The sequence below is a fragment of the Carica papaya genome, chromosome 6 (genome assembly GCF_054855325.1).
Source record: "Carica papaya isolate Zhongbai chromosome 6, ASM5485532v1, whole genome shotgun sequence".
NCBI lineage: Eukaryota > Viridiplantae > Streptophyta > Magnoliopsida > Brassicales > Caricaceae > Carica > Carica papaya.
In genome coordinates, this window is record NC_142314.1 from 37,652,990 (window position 1) to 37,672,541 (window position 19,552).

Sequence of the window (19,552 nt, forward strand, 5' to 3'; positions counted from 1 at the left end):
TTACTAATTTAATTAATTAATTATATCGTTTAAAGAACTTTAATTAATTTTATATTTTTGATATAATTCTTCATTATACAACACTTAATATAAATAAATAAATTTAGTAAAATTTTAAAGACTTATAATATAATTTTTAATATAAAAATAGTGAATTTTCTAAATATATAATAACTAAAATTAATGGTATTTGAATATGATACATATATATATATATATATCCACCTCGAATCTCTCATGTCCCATCAAAATAAGTGGTGGCCTGTGATTTCTACATTGATATCTCGTACACCAGTTAAGCCATGCATGCGTCAATCCATTATTATATAAATATATATTGCAGAAGAAGAAGAAGAAGAAGAAGAAGACGATGAAGATGAAGATGATGATGATGGTGATGGTGATGTTAATGATAACAACAATGGTGGCGGCTCTCATACACGAAACAGATCCAGAGACGTATGGTCAGTGCATGGAAGATTGTCCTCCCATCTGCATGAGAGTTGAGGGAGCAATTGAGGGTGTCTGCGATCTTGCCTGCACCAAGGGATGTTTGCAGTTGCAGGGCAAAGGCTCTTCTGCTTCTGCTAATTATTAATTGTTTTCTGTTTCACCTTTGAAAATTTGAGTTTATAATTTTATTTATTTAATTTGTATGAATGGATTAGGGTTTGAATTTTCAATTCGTAAATTGTAATAAATATGTTCGTTCGTAGCCCAAAATGAAGGATGAAAATAGATTTAAGCCCAGCCCACTTCAATTCTAAGACAAAACCAGGACTTCCATTGATTTATTTGCAGGGGGAGATAGGAGAGGAGGGTAGAGGGAAGGAGAGAAAATGGAGGCAGTGAAAGTGTGGAGTAGGCAGGTTCTTAACTTGTCATCTTCATCTTTTGCACTCACTCTCAAAAAATCATCTTATCCTTCTACGCGACTCTTACGCTGCTCTTCTTCTTCTTCTTCTTCTTCTTCTTCGTCTCCGGTCTCCACAACCGCACCACCCACCACCAAACTCCCTTCTCGCAGCAATCGCCGTTCCTCTCCCTCCTCCAGTTCAACCTCTGACAGAGAAGCCGTCCGTTCCATTCGTCTCCAAAAGGTCTAGTCTCTCTCTCTCCCTCTCTCTGTCCATATGTATATGTGTGTGCGCGTTATGTGTACGCACATTTGAATTCTTTGGGAATTTGTTAAATTTGAGTGATTGATGGGTTTGGCATTATCGTTTTTAGCCTTCAATTAACTGGTTTGGTTTATTCTTCAAGACAAGTTCGAATTTTTGAATGTAAGAGGGAATTATATAATGAAGCCAACAGTAGAGAATTTCTGTTTGGTTGCTGAGAAACATGGTGGGAGTCGCATAACATATCAATTAACTGGTTTGGTTTATTCTTCAAGACAAGTTCGAATTTTTGAATGTAAGAGGGAATTATATAATGAAGCCAACAGTGGAGAAATTCTGTTTGGTTGCTGAGAAACATGGTGGGAGTCGCATAACATATGGATTTTTTTTTCATGTTTGATATTGGTTATATAGGTTGAAGAGTTGAGGAGCAAAGGTTTTGAGCCTTATGCTTACAAATGGGACCGGACTCATTCTGCCAGTCAGCTGCAAGAGATTTATAGGCATCTTGGAAATGGTGAAGAATCCAATAGTGAGGCTGATCATGTGACTATGGCAGGGAGGATTGTTGCACGTAGAGCCTTTGGGAAGCTTGCCTTCTTGACACTTCGAGATGACTCCGGGACAATTCAGGTTTGCTTCTACTTCATGTTCTTATAAACATACTGGTTCTTTTAGCTCCATAATGCATATTGGTTATATCTGTTTCTTTTGTTATTATTAGTTTGATATGTATGCCAGACTTTAGCTCAAATTAAATCATACCATTTGTTTGTGCCAAATTTACTCAGCTTTTTATTGTTTACAGCTGAAGCTAGTGTTTTTTTACTCTGTGTTTGTGTGTTGTGTGTTTTCATTGTAGCATGAATTATGAACATTTCTAGTTAAAATAATTATATAGATCTTTGTCAAAAGATAATCTAATATAGGATAAAGTTTATACCTTTCACCTCCTTTTGGGTCATATGAGAGAAACATAAGAGCTTTTGAGGGGATTGAATTTACTCTTGACAAATTTAAAAGATATTTGGTTTCAAACTCTAAGTTATCTGATCAGGGGTCATCCACTTTGTCCTGGTGATAAATTTGAAAACTTGATAGATATTTTGATTGATTTGTAAATTTTTTTGTGCATAGGTTGCATGCCTTTGGTGCTCTTGAGTATATAATTTTTTTACACAAAAAAATAATTTTGTATAATTTAATTTGAGCAGAAAAGTTATAGTTTCTGTTTGAGGTGGAGCTGAAATCAATGAGAAATAACGTAGAAAAGTTTAAACAAAGAACGGAAGCAAACTCAAGCAACAGGTTTTTACCTGCAGGGATTAATTTCTTTTAGATTTTTGGAATGCTGCATCCTTGAGTAACAGCTATTTTGTCATTGAAGATGTCTTTAGCAATTGGTCATATTATACACTTCTGCTCTCTCACTTAATCAATTTAGATGTGTATCAGTTGTCTAGACAAAAAGTAGAGGACTCGGTAACATTCTAGCTGAAAGTGGTAGCTAAGGAGAAACATGCACTTTCTTGAGTTTAGGGTTATATATTAACTTTTACTCACTGGTGGCTACTTGTTCATAATAAGCTGGTTGGTGCGTAAAAAATGTGACTTGATATGCATGAAAGGCTTCTATCTTTTCCTTCGGTAGTCGAACAACTCATTAAGGTGGCTACCTGGTGGTCTTCATAATATTCTGACAGGTTATAGAAACCATGGTTCATTAAATAAGGTCAATCAGATGATGCTACTTTTAAATTTATTGGAAAGCTGTGTTTTATTTATTAAAAAGAACAAGCTGGATTTTATATCTTGTTGTTCCATTTCTGGTTTTGGAGTTTTCTTGATGACTATGGGTTTGAAATGACTACGTACTAGATATATCTTTCTCTGTCAAACGGAGCTTTTGAGTATTTGTCCTCATTCAGTTTTCCAAATTTGGGTACTGTTTCGGTGGTTACAGCTTTACTGCGAGAAGGAGAGGCTTGCAAGTGATCAGTTTGAACAGCTAAAAACATTTGTTGATATTGGTGATATACTAGGTGCAAGTGGCTCAATAAAACGCACAGAGAAAGGTAAATTTCTCAAATATAATCATTGTGGGGGAGAGAACTAGTGTGAGTACCTTATTTTATACCGAAGATGGTATTCCTTGGCTGTTTAGTCATGTGAGGGGAGGTGTTGAGTTGGGGGGATCAATTTCTTATTCATCTAACATTGCTCCTGAACTTAGAAGCAATATGCTTGTTGATGATGCTGTGACTGATGTTATACCATTTTCTTATTTTTTTCAGGGGAGCTATCTATTTATGTGAATTCTTTTTCAATTCTTACAAAATCTCTCCTTCCGCTTCCAGACAAGTATCACGGTCTTACTGATGTGGATAAACGCTACCGACAAAGGTAAAACAATTTACTCAATCTGTATTTCTCCTTCATTTTGAGGTTGGTGTTTGAAATATATGATTTTTACATTAAAAAAAAGAAATGTATGATGCGGGGATTCTTACCTTATTAGTTGATCTAGAGATTTCTCCTTCCTTTTGGCCTTCTCTTATTGGTTGATCTAGAGATAAATGGATCAGAAAATTTCGAAGTAAATCATTGAGTTGCTCATGGGGGATTCTTACGTTCAAAAATTCACCAAAGGTGCAAGATTATGGTTAATCTATGTTTTCTGAACAAAAATGTTGCATGGACCCCTGGTCATATGTTGCTAGGATGCACTTTCTCTTATCAATTGTGGCCCACCATGTTGGACCTTTTAAAGTGAATCTTTGTTATGGCTGATTAGGTGGCAAATCAGCTGTGTGCATTGCAAAGTATTATGAGTAATAAGGCCGGGAAAAGACAAATTTCTCTTATCAGTCAGTTTACTTTGTGGGTTATTTGGAAGAAAAGAATAAAACAGTTTTCAAGAATGGTTTTATTCTTTTTCTTTTATTTCAAAAAAAAGAAAAGAATGGTTTTATTCTTTTAGTAGAGTTCGGAATGTTTGGTTTCAGTTTTTTTTTTGGTTTAAGGGCCGTGCTCTCAGTAAGGCTTCTTGGGGATATCACGGACATGCTAACTAAATTGTAAATTCCATCTTTTATTTCCTTTTATATCAGGGCTGCACCACTTTTGTGGTCTTTTTTTAGATAAAAGAAGAGGTGTTATTAATGGAGGAAAGACGGAAATGAAAATATAATCAAGGAGAATAAGACATCCTCCTCTTGGTGATCAGTCGAAAGCAAATAAAAAAAATAAAGAAATACAATCAATCAATTCTCTAACTGCTTTACATAAATGCTTCCCAGTTGCACTGGAGCTCTGTGATGCTAATGGAAGAGAAGTAGCCATGTGCCTTGACCCAGAGTTAGTAAAAAAAGGTTGCCTTTCCCACAGCTCGTGTCCACTTTGGTGATCTTTACCAAATTCTTCCTTTTTTCCCCCCTTAAATAGCCTTCCTTGGCTGACCTTTGAGGCGGTAGGGGACTGTTTTTCTGGAATCATGTATTAACTTAGTCTGATGGTCTTCAGATATTAATATGGATGACTCATCTAAGATTCATTGAGTATATCTTCAATTTTCTTCTCCTTTTTTAATGATCTGTGTTTTACATTTAGGTATGTAGACATGATTGCAAATCCTGAGGTGGCTGATGTATTTCGAAAGAGAGCAAAAGTGGGTTATCCTTTCCCTTATCCACAACTTTCAATTGCTCCTTTGGTTAATTCATAAGTATGTTATGTTTAAGCTGTGAAGCTGCAACATTGGTGAACTTTAATGTTTATTTATTTATTTTTTAATATTTGAGCACATTACACAACGAGAAAATTGAAGAACTCTTATTAAAGAACTGAACTTAGTGTCAAAAGTGAGATTACGAGAGGTATTTATAATGCTTCCTATGTGTTAAAAACACTTTTGTAAAGTATTTTTATCAAGAAGCTGTACATGGAACATTTTTGGTCACTTCGATCTAAGTTTTGAAAGCGTTAAAGTTTTTGTTAGGTGAGGTGTTCAATACATGGAACATTTTTAGAACTATGAATCTGAAAAATGGGATAATCCTTTTGAGACATTGGATACAGTTTCAATATGCTCTAAGCATTGATTTGTTGCATGTAGATAAGCAGATTTGCCCGTGTGCTTGAATCTTATCCTACTTTGTTTATTATAGATTATATCAGAGATACGCAAGGCAGTGGAATCTTTAGGTTTTATTGAAGTTGAAACTCCAGTTCTGCAGGTTTGTAATATTTTCGTCTTTCTTCCTTAGTTTCTTCTGTGATTATACTATGTTTTAAATAAAAAAGAGCAAAGATTCTTTGTATCTGGAATTGGTTTTCATTGATTCGATCAACTAGGGAGCAGCTGGTGGAGCAGAAGCAAGGCCGTTTGTCACATATCATAATTCCCTGGAAAGGAATCTGTACTTGAGAATTGCAACTGAGCTTCACTTGAAGAGAATGTTGGTGAGATTTTTCATGTTCTTCTTTCTAACCTCAGGCTAATCATTGAAGACACATGAAATTTATACATAAATATATTAAGTCATTCTAGTGCTTGGTTTACCATACAAAGTGTTAAGTGTAATAACTCTGTTGCCTTTTTTTTTTTGTGAATCTCCTCGTTTGTCATTTTTTTTGCACTTAAAATTCTTTTCCTACAAAATCTCGTTCTTGTAATGACAGGTTGGGGGATTTGAGAAAGTCTATGAAATTGGTCGAATATTTAGAAATGAAGGAATTTCAACACGTCATAATCCTGAATTTACAACAATAGAGGTACACTAAATTGTTGTTTTTGTTTAATTTGCAACACGTTTGACAGGTGTGCTCCTTATATGTTAAGGTTGTATGGTTGCAGTTCATAGTAACTTCACATTTCGGAATTAAGCTCTGATATGTTTTCTGTTAGCCTGTTCTTAGATGTATGAAGCCTATTCAGATTATGAAAGCATGATGAACATGGCAGAAGAAATTGTTACTCAATGTGCGCTTGCAGTTCATGGAAAGCTCACAATTGATTATCAGGTAGATATTCCAGTCGGATCTTGTGGATCATTTATTTTATTAATTCACACAATAATACCCAAAAGTAAAATGCCTCTGATGCTTCCATGCAGGGGGTGGAAATACATCTGGATCGCCCATGGAGGAGGGAAACAATGCACAATCTTGTTCTGGAAGCTACTGGAATTAATTTTAGTGAGTTGGGGAACGATCTTAAAGTAGCCAAAGATGTTGTTGTTAGGACACTTGGAGCTGGAATTGAAAATAAAGACAAATCTACCATTGAAGCATGCCCCTCGCTCGGTCACCTCCTTAATGAGGTGAATGTCCATATCTTAATCAGAAGACTTTTTTTTTTCCTCCATATTTTCCATGCATATAACTTGCTTATGTCTCTTTCAGATGAGGCTGTTGGCTGTACCTTTTCTTTTTGGGCTGAAACTATCGCCACTGTTCTTTGAGATGCTAATTTTTATTTTGTTTCCCCAGGTTTTTGAAATTGCTGTCGAACCAAAGCTTCTTCAACCCACATTTGTCTTGGACTACCCTATTGAAATTTCTCCTCTTGCTAAACCGCATAGAAGGTAAGAAATTTATGAAGCAAAGATCAGGTTTGAGGTTCTTTTAAAATCTACCAGTGAATTTATTGATTATATTTTTTTTCAGCTCATGCTAGACTTTCTTCAAAGTCTATCACAATGTTGGTGCACATTGAGAATCTGGAGCTGAATATTTGAGAAGTTTCCATTTAGTAGTCTAGGGAATAATGCTGTCATGTTATTAGTACTGCCAACTTTCTGGATGTCTTTAGATTTACAAATTAGGCTGTGGTGGTTTTACATGTTTAAGCAGAAGAATGAATTTTTTTTTTCCTCTGATGAAACTATATCTATTAAATACACTTTTGCTCTTTCCAAACTTGTTTTCATTCATGTAATCCTTTCAAATTAGGAGCACAGGATTGACTGAAAGATTCGAGCTCTTCATCTGTGGTCGTGAACTGGCTAATGCATTTTCTGAATTGACTGATCCTACGGAGCAGGTAAGCAGTGGGACAGTTCTCCAGCTTTTTAAAACTTTGCTTTTATGGATGTAACTAATTTAGCATTAGATTCCAACTTGAGTATTGATGGACAACCCAAAAAGTGATACATCAGTTCAAGGCTTCGAAACAAAACTATTTTGGGTCTTCATAAATTCTTTGAAGAATCTTGGCTGGAAATCTCTCGTAGGCATTGGCGGAACCAACAACCCCCTCTTCCCGTTGTACTTATGCTATTTCTAATTACAAGAGCGAAATGTTTGTATATGTGTGCACAAATAAATACAAGATGTTTGTGGGAAACATAGAATTAGATTTGTTATGAAAAAGAAAAGTAAAAGCTTCAGTATTCACTCAACTCGAATATTCAAAATATACTCAAATCTATATTGTTAAAATAAAAAATATAATAATATCTACTTTATCAAGGGGACAAAGGTTTTCGGCCTCGAATCCCAACTCCTTTGACAAACCAATATATTGCACCTAGTATTACCCCCCAAGAATAAATCCCAGTATCATCACCGAATATAGATAGATAACGTATAGTGAAGAGAGCATGAATTAAACTTCCCAGTGAACACTGTTTCCCTGGGTGTGGTTGGCATTCATTTTCTTTTTCTCTACATATGAACATTATTGCCAGAACAAATGAAACACTAAATAATTAGATTTTACTTGGGAAGCAGAAATATTATCATTAGTTTTAAATGATGGCAGAGGAAACGTTTGGAAGAGCAAGTAAGGCAGCATAATGAGAAGAGAGCAGCAGCTGTTATGCAAATTGATTCTAAAGAAGAACCCGTGAAGGAAAATGAAGATGATTCTTACGAAGTGACTCTTGATGATGACTTTTTGACTGCTTTGGAGTATGGAATGCCTCCAGCTTCAGGAATGGTATGATCATCCTTTTTCATCTGTATTAACTCCAATCGTTTACCGTGCTTTTGAATTTTTTGATATTTGTATGTGCATTTTGTGAGTAATGCTAGCTTCGTTGCAAATGCTGACACTAAATTCCGCTAAGGTTACGGGTGAGTCTGGATATGAATCAATTTTAATAATTATCAACGAAGCAATCATGTGTTTATTGGACAGATCGGAGCCTTGCCTCTTGAATGAAATGATTTGACTTTTGGATAGTTTATTTTGATCTGGAGAGTGTCTCTTCTCCTAACTCTTCTTGCATGATGAATTGACCTATGAGGGAACTGAGATTGTGTACTATTACATTCTTCCTAAGGAAGTGTAACAACAAGAATTCTGTTTTGCAGGGACTTGGAATTGACAGGCTTGTGATGCTTTTGACAAATTCTGCCAGCATCCGAGATGTTATTGCGTTTCCTGTTCTGAAAGTTCAGTCGTAACATTGCAGCAGGTTTCTTTTCCATTGGCAATTATGGATATAGGTTTATTTTCAAGTGTCAGGTTATATTGAAGTTGAAAAATGGTTTTGGTGCGCTTGCATCTCATTACTCTTTTGGGGCAGTGCTTGTGCTGAATCTGTAGGAAAATTTTTGTCTCTGTATACAAATTATTTATTTAAAGCATAAAGAGAAAATTTTTGCCTATAATTTTTTTGACATAGACTCAAATAAGTAAATCTGAATTCATTTTTTTTCAAAACCTATTCTTCCATCCATCCATCCATCCGTTTCGTGTGATTAGGTCAGAGCCATATATACCGCATATGTGGCGTGCTTGATATAAAATTTAGATAATTGTTTGAATGTTGAGTGATTTGGATGATAGATACATGTATATAACTAGAGAATTCTTGTTGTTGGGTGTGGTTTCTTTGTCATGCACATTTGGTGTGAGCCAAGAGCTGGCTATATGGAGAATTTGGTGAAAAAGAGTGATACATTTTGGATTTGTTGAATGATTAGACACTGTACAGTTAGGTTGTTGATGTTGACTAATGACCAAATGCCAGATGGAGAGGCTGTGGTCTCTCACAAAATTATACAGACTTAATGACTTCAACCAAGTCATTATACCCATATCTACGGTTGATGTCCCACGTATATGTATTATATGTATATATATATATACATATATGTGTGCATATATGCATGTATACGTGCAAGTAAAAGTGTTGTAAAAAAGAAGAAAAGGAACTAACTAACAGCTCTATAAAGCATATAGCAGAGGCGTGTGTGATTATGTAATGCATGCATGTACTCGTAAGGCAAGACAGGAATGGCCAAGGGCGGAGTGGAGAGCCGTGTGCCCCCGCAATTAGCTACAATCAGTCATGCGCTTGTCCCTTGGATCAAAATAAAAAAGCTGAACTTTGATGTTCACATTTTTCTTTTGAAAATTCTCAGAACCCTTTTGAAAATTCTCAGAACCCTTTTATTTTTCAATCACCATCTCTTTCGTGGTCTCCTCCTTCAACGATGTGTTTCTCCAGGTGTCAATTTTCTCCATTATTGGCTTCCCCCCCACCTCCCCTGTCATTTCATTGTCGTCATACGGCTGCAGCAGTAGGTAATATATCCGATACATGTACATGTGTGTGTGCAGGACAGGTCCAAAACTTTTTTATTCAACAAAAAAATTGAGTTTCCTCCAAATAAAGAAAATAGTAATAGTAGGGTCAGAAGCTGCATAGTGCGTGCAAAAAGCATCATGGTAGGAGATGGAGAATAGAATAATGAGCGGTGAGAGATTTTTGAAAAGGAATTGAGTGTGTTGCTCAAGGTGATTTTTCATGGCTGAAAAAGAGAAGAAGCAAGGGATAAAGCAAAATGAATGGTGTTGAAGGTATCTTTATTTGCTTTATATATATATATATATATATATAAAGTATAATACATGGTTTTCTTGAATTTTGAATAGCTTTAAAAAGTTGTCTCACCTTATGTCAACCCCTTTAAAAGAGGAAAAAAAAAAAAAAAAAAAAGAAAAAGTGGAATCATATAATCCATTAGATCCTTTTCACACTAAATTTATAAACGAAAAACAAAAAAAAATAGTTAATACCTTGTTGTCCAGTATTATGATCACGAGTTCGAATTTTATTAAAAATATAAAATTTATCACTTTGTAAGTATATTATGAGATAATAGTAGTCTGTTATAAAATTTAATTTATTTGGATCAATAATTTAATTTATTTAGTGTCGACCGTAATATTTAATCTAGTTAGATCGATAATTTAATTTATCAAGTGTGTTGATAGAGTTACAAATAACCAAGTTAGATTTATTTTTAACAAGTTTATTACGTTATCGAACAAAAAAAAATGTATTTATGACCGTATCAAAACAATTGAGGTAATATCATTAATTATTAGTTTTTAAATATTTTATAATAAATAAGCGATATAATAATTACTTCTACTAAAAATAGTAATATCCATTAAAAATTAATATTTATAATTTTAATTAAATAATTTACAATAATAAATGATCATACTTATTAAAAAAATTAAATTAATTAAAAAGAAATAATAGAATTAGAGATAAATCTTGTGGGGGTGTCTTTACATGGCTTAAATGAAATCAAAAATCTTCACAAAATTCCTTGAAGACTTCATGCAATCCACAAACAAAGCATTAATGGCTAATCATTTGGTATGGGAGGAAGTCTTTGCTACTTTCTTGTTCTTGGTAGGCCTTTCATTTCCAACCCTTGGATCATTTGAAAGATGATTGACCACTGTGATTGCTTCTTTCCATGTGGCCCACAAAACCCATCATTGGACTTTTTAATTTGCTAAAGATAATCATAGAATAATCCACCATCTATTATGACCTAATCTCGTTACGATATCATATTAACTTACTATATCCACAAGCAACTCCAACTAGCAGAATAACATGTAGTATTTACCGGTGAAAAAGATTTGGTTTCGTTATTATTTCAAATTGTTTAAGAGATAAAATATTTTTCTATAAAAAAAAACGATAAATCGTTATTTTGATTCTTACGAACGTAAAATCATCTGAACGGTAAATTGTAATTTGGAGTGAAAATTCTAGTGTTCCATTTAAATAAAACAAACATTACATCCATTTAGCCATTCTTCTCCCTTCTCTTTCTTTTATTTAAGAAGAAAGACAACCAATTCCAAACATTATTATTCTTGTACCACATCAGAAGACAATATAGTATTGGAATTGCAAGGAACATGAACATAGAAAGTGTTGGTTGGTAAGCAAAGCAATATTTTTAAATTCAAAAGTATACCCTTTTAAATGCATACAGATACAGGTTTATAATATATTTATGGCAGTTACTGTTGAAATTCTGTTTGGTAGGGTCTTGAAACTCCTTCAACAATCTTTTCTCTCTTAATCCTTTCCAGCTAATCCACTCTTTCCTTTTCATTTTCTTCTATATCAATCTCAATCTCTCTGTTTACATTTTTTTTTTTTCCATTTCTACTTCTTCTCTTCTTCATGGTTTACAGTTCTAGCAAGGCCTTGCAGCTTGCTGGATGTATTAGCATCATTGAAGTTTGTTTCTCTTCTTCTGGTTTTCCTCCATTGGAGAAACAGGGGAAAACAGAGGTTGCTGGTGGGTAAGTCGGCTTGTTTGGGAGACAACTATTTCACCCTTTGCTCTGTTCAAGTTGAATCCTTTTACCCTACAAACGAATCCCTCTCTAGCCTTTGTTTCTTCCTCGGGAGAAAAGGTTGTCCCTTTCCTTCCTTTTTAGCTGAATTAAAAACCAAAAGAGTCCAGAGCTAAAGTAACCTTTTCTGGTTGTGGAGAATTAAAGTCCCCTTGGTGGGTTTTGGTTTTGGGTTTCTTTCTCATCTTAAATCTTGACATTGGGTTCCGACGAGTTTGGAGTTTCGATAAGGATTTATGCCTCTTTTCTCCATTTTTTTTTAAAAATTTTTAATTGGAGCTACGAAATGGGGGGATTGTGGTGTGGAGGAGTGTGATGAAGGAGTTTTCAGTTGTTAAAAGCCAAGTGGAAAAAAGAGGAGCGTATGTGTTGATGAGGGTCTTGTTCTGCAAAATTCATTGTCCTTCTTTCATTTGCTTCTGCAAACCCTCTCCCCATATATACACAGCTGGGCCATTGAAGTTGGAGAGCAGCCCACATGTGCCATCCACATCAGTTGTGTCATCCATTGATGCCCCTGATGTTAATCATGTCTCTGATGGTTGTGGTGGTGCTTGTGGAGGTGAGTCCACTGAGGTCAAGGAAGATAGTGTAGATAGCAAGCAGCTAGCAGGAGAGAATTATCTCAAAAGCAGTCTCAGGAAGGTCGGTTTGGATTCAGATTCAAAAGAGGAAGTCCACAAGAAAAAGGTGCAGTGGATGGATTTGTTGGGGAAAGAACTTATTGAGATCAGAGAATTTGAGGCCAGGTGGGTCTTTTGCCTTTTTGTTTGTTTTTCTTGGCAAATCTATTTTCCTTTGTTTGAACTTTTGATTGAACTGCTTTTTGCTAGTTCTTAGTTGAAAATTGGTAGAATATAGAATTCAGTTCTCTAGATTAGAAGATTGAGATTGGCTTCAATTGGAGTCTGTTCTTCTTTCTGGGCCTAAATTCACTATTACAATTTGAGTTAGAGCAATAGAATCTTGAAAATAAACGAGGGATTGGGGAATAAATATATGTAAAAAGATAGATAAGAAAGGCACCTAAAGGACCAGTCTTGATGGAAAACTTTGTACTTTCTCATTAGGGAGGTATGGCTGCAGGAAGCTATATATTCATTTTTCCAGAACAAAGCCAAAAAAATGCTGCTAGTTTTGAAGTGGAAACAAGAGTAGGCTATTAAAGTAGTAATCACAGGTTTGCAAAAGATTAATTCATCATCATATAATGCAAGTAAAAACTGGATCGAATCAGAATTTACGCATTAGAATTGGTTTATGGAATAAATGTTTTAATGGTTTTTCAATATTGAGATAAGTGCTTTAGCATCCTGGCTGGTGCCAAAAATTAGGTCAATATTCTGATTGAGGAATATAAGGTAAATGGTATCTTGATGCTGAAAATTTCTCCTGAGAGGGAGTTTGCTTTTTTAGTTTGTGAAACAGAAAGGCATATGTTAGTGCTTTTTTCTTTTTGGTGGGTGGGTGGGGGGAGGAGTGAGGGGAGAGAATGCCATCTACAATGCTTCGCTTCACAGTTTTACTCGAAGTTATCTTAAGAAATGGCAACAGAAATTGTGAACTCAAACGAAAGCAAATGCAGCATCTACCTACCTCAATTTTCAATAGCTTTTGAAACAATTTTGACAGGCTGCATGTATTTCTAGAGCATTTTTGGACTAATCTTCTATGGCCCTTGAGAGCACATGCTGGTTTTAGTGCTTAAGCATGTTAATATATGCTCCCAAATAGATATTTTATATAATTTCTGCTGCCTGTATTATCTTTGATGGGAACAACAAATTGTAAAAAGCAGATCAGAGGGTCTTCTTTCGTAATAAATGCAAAATCCACCTCCTCTCTCAACACAAGGTTTCATTAGAGGTATCTAAAACCAGTTTTGGTCGGTTAAATTTCTCTTGAAGGACTAATCTTGTTGACGTAGGAGTTAAACTGAAATGTTTCTTCAAAAGACAAACAGATCGCTTGCCCAACATCCCCCATAAACATATAGGATACACGGAAATGATGAAAAGAAGTGTTTGTATGTTGCAAGTTTAGAAGTCTTATTTCTTGCTTCTGGTTCCTGTAATTCCTTCTGATATTATATATATATATATATTTTCCTTGTTTTGAACAGTGAAGTAGAAGACTCTGACAACGATGGTGATTATGATAGAGGCTGTGTTTGTAATATTCTATGATCCTGCTCCATCACTTTCTTCCTCCCCACAAGTTCCTATAGGGAGTCAAACTTGGTAAGAGAAACACGAAACAGCTTATCGTTCCAACTACATTCTATTCATCTTGGCGGATTTGTTATTAGAAAAAATAGCTGAAGTACACGTAGGCACACATAAGAAAATCTGGGTTCGATAAAGTATACACTCAGAGAGCTCAATATTGCGGATACATCTAGTTCTTCTGCAAGATTCAAGACTCTTCAAACTCTCTTCCACTGTCGCTTAACTTTGATTCTTAAATCCGTCCGTTAGGTTTCTAGCTAGTCTACCAAGTCTTGTATATGGTAAATGCATATACAGCAAACAAAATTTACTGTGAAAGTTCATGGTAATTGTTATTTGGAATTTTATTCTTCCCTGTTTCTTTTGGTTGAATTACAGTGGATGACTTCATGAGGAATGAAAATGGTGGGACTGTCTAGAACATGTCCTGGTGTTGTGCTTTTTGTAGGCAGAAAAGGGTCATCAATCATGCTTGTTGATTGATGTTTTGGAAACACACTCAATGGCGACAGCTTCTTGAATTTCAAGAATTGATTTCTTTGCCTCCCATAGATTTTGTTATCAATCAGCTCAACTTTAATGCTTCTGCAAATCATTGTAATTCATCTCTAATCATAACTTTTTTCTGTTCTTTTTACTGTTTTGCTTGCTCTTTTGTACTGTTCTGCTATCTAATTTCGTGTTTACGTGATTTAGTTCGGGGTAATTTTTTCGTAACGTAAATTCGGGATCAACTTTGTTTTTAATAGAACTACGAGAGAAACTTTGTTTGAAGTAAAACTATTAAAGAAAAGTTCTTAATTGTTAGAATAAAAATGAATGATTGTACTCCTTTTTATCGATCTAAAATTTTACGGGAATCGATTCAATTAATACGATATCAAAAGTAGATGTTTTTATTTAAATTACGGTTCTCTAAGTTTTATTAAAAATTAACTTTATTAATGTATGATAATGACAACTGTTGAATTAATATGATTATATATTTGTATATTTAATTAAAATTAAATTATTTATTTTATTATGCGACAAATATATATATATTTGTGTATATGTATAATTAAATAAATAAATGAAATAAAAAAAATTAACTGGCAATATTGCATATATATATATATGTATGTATATATATATAAATATGTAATTAAATAAAAAAAACTAAAGAAAAAAAGATTATTTTTGTATGTTCTTATTATTTTTGTATATTTATATTATTCTTATTATTTTTTATATATTAATTTTTTCGTTAATTTAGGACAAATATGAAATTAAGAAAAGATGGTGGGGGCATAAATGGAAGCAATATTTTTTACCACTCAAAAATCGCGGATTCGAGTGATTTGCAAAAGTAAAAAAAATGATGGTTTAGAGAACCACGCAAAAACTATCAAAAAATCATACTATGCAGTTAAAAGTGAATTCAAGTAAGACAAAACAATCTTAACACCATATCATATATTAATAAACAACAATCCAAACAAACAGAAAGATGAGAGGAAGTCGTAACTTTACAGAATTTTTTTTAAGACATCTTAAAAAAATATATATTATCAATATAAGAAATTTAAAAATAAGACAAAACAATCTCAGCATCATATCATACTAATATAAATCACAATCCAAATAAAATGAAAGAGGAGAGGAAGTTGTAATTTCACAGAACTTTTTTTAAGACACCTTAAAAAAAATTTATTATCGATATAAAAAATTTGAAAGTGAATCCAAATAAGACAAAACAATTTTAGTACCATACCATACATTAATAAACCACAATCCAAACAAACTGAAAGAGGAGAGGAAGTTGTTGGTTCACAGAACTCTTTTTAAGACACTTAAAAAAAAAAATATTATCAATATAAGAAATTTAAAAGTGAATCCAAATAAGACAAAATAATCTCAGCACCATATCATACATTAATAAATCATAATCTAAATAAACAGAAAGAGGAGAGGAAGTTGTAATTTCATAGAACTCTTTTTAAGACACCTTAAAAATTTTTTATTATCGATATAAGAAATTTGAAAGTAAATTCAAATAAGACAAAACAATCTTAGTACTATACCATACATTAATAAACCACAATCCAAACAAATTGAAAGAAGAGAGGAGTAAGCTGTGGGTTCACAGAACTCTTTTTAAGACACATTAAAAAAAATATATTATCAATATAAGAAATTTGAAAGTGAATACAAATAAGACAAAACAAACTCAACACCATACCATACATTAATAAACCACAATCCAAACAAAATGAAAGAGAGGAGTAAGCTGAGGTTTGACAGAACTCTTTTTAAGACACCTTAAAAAAATTATGTTGTCAGTATAAGAAAATGGGTATGTGACCCACACTCACATGCCCAATTTAATTTTATTCAAAAATTAAAATTAATTTTAAAAAAAAAAATATTTATGGACTAAATTGTTATATTCTAAAAACTTTGGGTCCAATTATTAATTATACCAAAAACTTTAAGAAGTTGTATTTAATTTAAAATTTTTAGTGATTAAACTATATGATGGTAATTACTCTTTTCAAGTAAAAAAAAATTAACCATAATATTGCTCCATTAAAATTACATATAATATTATTTTAATTAATTAATTAATTTAATTATTTATCTTGTATATAAATAAGTATAATATATTTATATGCCTTCTCAATATACATACATACATATATACACACATATATATATATATATGAAAATTTCACACACAAAATTTGAAGTGAAAACTAAGAGTTAATAAAGTGACACGTGTGAGAACAAAATCAAAGTAGACTTGCATTCAAGAAAGGGTGGATTAGAGCCACTAGCATGGCTTCTGTAATCCAAAGCTAAACTTTCAGACCAATCAATCTTCTTCTTCTTCTTCTTCTTCTCCAATGGCACCCCCTTCACTCACTCTCTCCTCCATCTCTGGACAACTCTGACCTCAATCCCCCCCACGAACCATTAAAGCAAACACCCACCATGTCTTTAGCTCCAAGAAGCTACCCATCTCTTTATTCATCACCACCATTGCCAAAAACTCTCCAGCCCAAGCACCAAACCCAATCTCTCTTTCCTCAAACCAAACACTTCTCATCCAAGGGCCTCTCATTTTTTACCTCCTCCGCAAGTTTCTGCAATACCCATTTCCCAAAATCAAAAATTTTTATCGTTAAAGCATCCGAAACCGAGTCCCAGGCGTCGAAGCCTGAGGGTGCAAGTGAAGGGGGTGAAGGTGAAGACAAGTATGAAGAATATGAGGTGGAGTTGGAGCAGCCTTATGGCCTGAAGTTCTTCAAAGGAAGAGATGGTGGGACTTATATTGATGCTATTCTGCCTGGAGGAGCAGCTGACAAGACCGGCTTATTCACTGTTGGAGACAAAGTGCTCGCCACCAGGTCTGTTCTTTATCCTTTGGTATTCATATTCTTAATTTTGATTATTGATGGATGAGTTGGTTTTGTATTTTGAACCACCGGTTTTCCTTCGTAGTTTGCAATTCAGCTGATTAAGCAAGAATCATTGATGTGCTTGATTTTGTACTGGGACTGCTGAATATAGACATAATTGAACATTCTTCTACTGGTCAGAAATGTTGGCATTTAAAATTTATGATGATATGCCCCCTAGAACAGCCCCGACTTAGCCTCTACGGATTCCTTGAGGAACATGAGTTCAATAAGTTCCTTAAGGTTTATCCAGTCTGCTTGATATGTTGACACTAAGAGCTTACTCGATACCTGGTTACTCAACCTTCATTCGCCTGCTACAACACTGTACAACTGTTTGGAGTTATGTTTGAGAATGTGACCTAATGCTGATTACTGTAATGCAGTGCAGTTTTTGGGACAGAAATATGGCCTGCTGCAGAATATGGAAGGACAATGTATACCATCCGCCAGAGAATAGGCCCATTACTCATGAAAATGCAGAAGAAATATGGTTAGTCCTCCCTCCAATTTTGCTTTTGTTTCTTTTTTCTTGACCTTCATGTCAAGGCACAATGAGAAGCATGCTTGTTTTGTACTTGGAATCAACAAACTTCAAGTTGGTTTGCCTTCAGAATTTCTATCCGATTGGCGATTCATGTAATCATATGTTTGCATTATATACAAGAAAATATGAATACCATTGGCTTGTTTCCCAGGGAAACTGGAGAGCGGAGGTGAACTAACAGAAAAGGAGATTATAAGAGCAGAAAGGAATGCTGGATTCATCAGTAATAGAGTGAGGGAAATTCAAGTGAGTGTGAATTCTTGGATGTCACTTTGAACGAATCTAAATTAGGATAATCACTATCTTTTTTATTCCCTTTGCTGGTTTTTGCAAAGAGAATATATTGTGTAAGATGAAACCAAAATAGTTTGGCAACATGCCTTTGTTTTCAGATGCAAAATTACTTGAGGAAAAAGGAGCAAAAAGAGCAAAGAGCCAAGGACCTTCGTGAAGGGCTGCAACTTTACAAGTAAATCTCTTGCTAACTTTGCTTAATTTATGATGTAAATGTGATTTCAAGGAAATAGGTTCTTTTGGTAATTTTGTGGCTTTAACTTTGCATATGATGTGCTTTCAAGATTCATGGTTCTTTTAGACTCCCGTCTGATCCTTACTTCTTTCTCCTACTTGTCAAAGGAATGGTAATTATGAGGAAGCATTGGTGAAGTTTGAATCTGTATTAGGCTCCAAACCAGATTCAGATGAAGCTTCTGTAGCGAGTTACAATGTTGCATGTTGTTATTCCAAGTTGAATCAGGTAAAGAAAGAGGATAACTAGCACTCCACGAAACAATATTTTGATTCTTTTTATACTTTTTTTGGTTTCAGACTTGAATCTGGCTAACTGTAAGCATACATGTCCGCTCATACCCATTTGAGTTTTCTTAATTTAAGAACAAACTTGCTCTCTGTTGAAGAAGCTACTTCAGGCTCCTCATTAGTTGTTTGCTTTCTTTAAACCCTGATAGGTACAAGCGGGGCTCTCAGCACTTGAAGATGCCTTGAAAGATGGATTTGAAGACTTCAAGGTAAAAGATGAATTACACAATAAGATTTATTATTTCAAACAGTTCAAGCATAGAGACTCTCTGAAAATCTTCACATTGTAAACAGCGAATTCGAACTGATCCTGACCTAGCCAATATCAGAGCATCTGAAGAATTTGACCCTCTTCTGAAACGGTTTGATGAATCATTTATCAATGAGAATGCCATCAATGCCCTTAAATCTTTATTTGGATTCAACAAGAAATGAAGTCTTGGTGAGAGGGATTGCACTTATGAGCTTTCGAAAAAGATAGGAGCTAGTTAACCCATTTACGTGTCAAATAATTATTTTCACATGTATGATTTTTTCACCATAGATTTAGTTTATGCTGGGATTTGAAGAAATTCAGTATCATGTTCTTGTTTGCTTCAAATTTTCATTTCTACCAAAGTTTTTGTATCTGTAATTTCCTGAACAGGAAGATCAAAAAGAATTTAAAAAGTACATATACATATTTAACTTAGCTGTGCTCCTTCTGCTTTGTTCTGTTGGCTGGCATTTTCAGCTCTTAATTGATCAGCAACATAAACACATGCATAAAG

General features: G+C 34.1%; 3 protein-coding genes across 6 annotated transcripts; all 3 read left to right on the forward strand.

Moving 5' to 3' along the window:
- The first annotated feature begins 602 nt into the window (after window positions 1–602).
- On the forward strand, window positions 603–8,738 carry OVA5 (Lysyl-tRNA synthetase, class II). 3 transcript variants are annotated; one of them, XM_022035431.2, is made up of 14 exons: window positions 603–1,100; window positions 1,536–1,754; window positions 3,085–3,196; window positions 3,416–3,524; window positions 4,731–4,788; window positions 5,288–5,356; window positions 5,475–5,582; window positions 5,802–5,894; window positions 6,039–6,143; window positions 6,236–6,442; window positions 6,612–6,706; window positions 7,074–7,164; window positions 7,885–8,061; window positions 8,439–8,738. In XM_022035431.2, the coding sequence occupies exons 1-14, from the start codon at window positions 840–842 to the stop codon at window positions 8,529–8,531; spliced, it is 1,797 nt and encodes a 598-aa protein (XP_021891123.2). In that variant the 5' UTR covers window positions 603–839; the 3' UTR covers window positions 8,532–8,738. The 3 variants fall into 3 exon arrangements, 2 of the variants coding, with proteins under 2 accessions (XP_021891123.2, XP_088078886.1); XR_015821607.1 differs by lacking the exon at window positions 8,439–8,738 and having other exon boundaries at window positions 7,082–7,164; window positions 7,885–7,979; XM_088222760.1 differs by lacking the exons at window positions 7,074–7,164; window positions 7,885–8,061; window positions 8,439–8,738 and adding an exon at window positions 6,789–7,053.
- Window positions 8,739–11,330: 2,592 nt separating this feature from the next.
- LOC110809601 (nuclear polyadenylated RNA-binding protein) lies at window positions 11,331–14,613 on the forward strand. Of its 2 annotated transcripts, XR_002538866.2 has the most exons (3): window positions 11,331–12,497; window positions 13,871–13,988; window positions 14,355–14,613. XR_002538866.2 is itself a non-coding variant. In XM_088223436.1 (2 exons), the coding sequence occupies exons 1-2, from the start codon at window positions 12,064–12,066 to the stop codon at window positions 13,932–13,934; spliced, it is 498 nt and encodes a 165-aa protein (XP_088079562.1). In that variant the 5' UTR covers window positions 11,331–12,063; the 3' UTR covers window positions 13,935–14,613. The 2 variants fall into 2 exon arrangements, 1 of the variants encoding a protein (XP_088079562.1); XM_088223436.1 differs by having other exon boundaries at window positions 13,871–14,613.
- A 2,171-nt stretch (window positions 14,614–16,784) lies between these two features.
- ZKT (protein containing PDZ domain, a K-box domain, and a TPR region) lies at window positions 16,785–19,473 on the forward strand. Its single transcript, XM_022035434.2, has 7 exons — window positions 16,785–17,365; window positions 17,803–17,909; window positions 18,115–18,209; window positions 18,356–18,432; window positions 18,600–18,720; window positions 18,932–18,991; window positions 19,077–19,473. The coding sequence occupies exons 1-7, from the start codon at window positions 16,950–16,952 to the stop codon at window positions 19,215–19,217; spliced, it is 1,017 nt and encodes a 338-aa protein (XP_021891126.1). The 5' UTR covers window positions 16,785–16,949; the 3' UTR covers window positions 19,218–19,473.
- The last annotated feature ends 79 nt before the right edge of the window (window positions 19,474–19,552 follow it).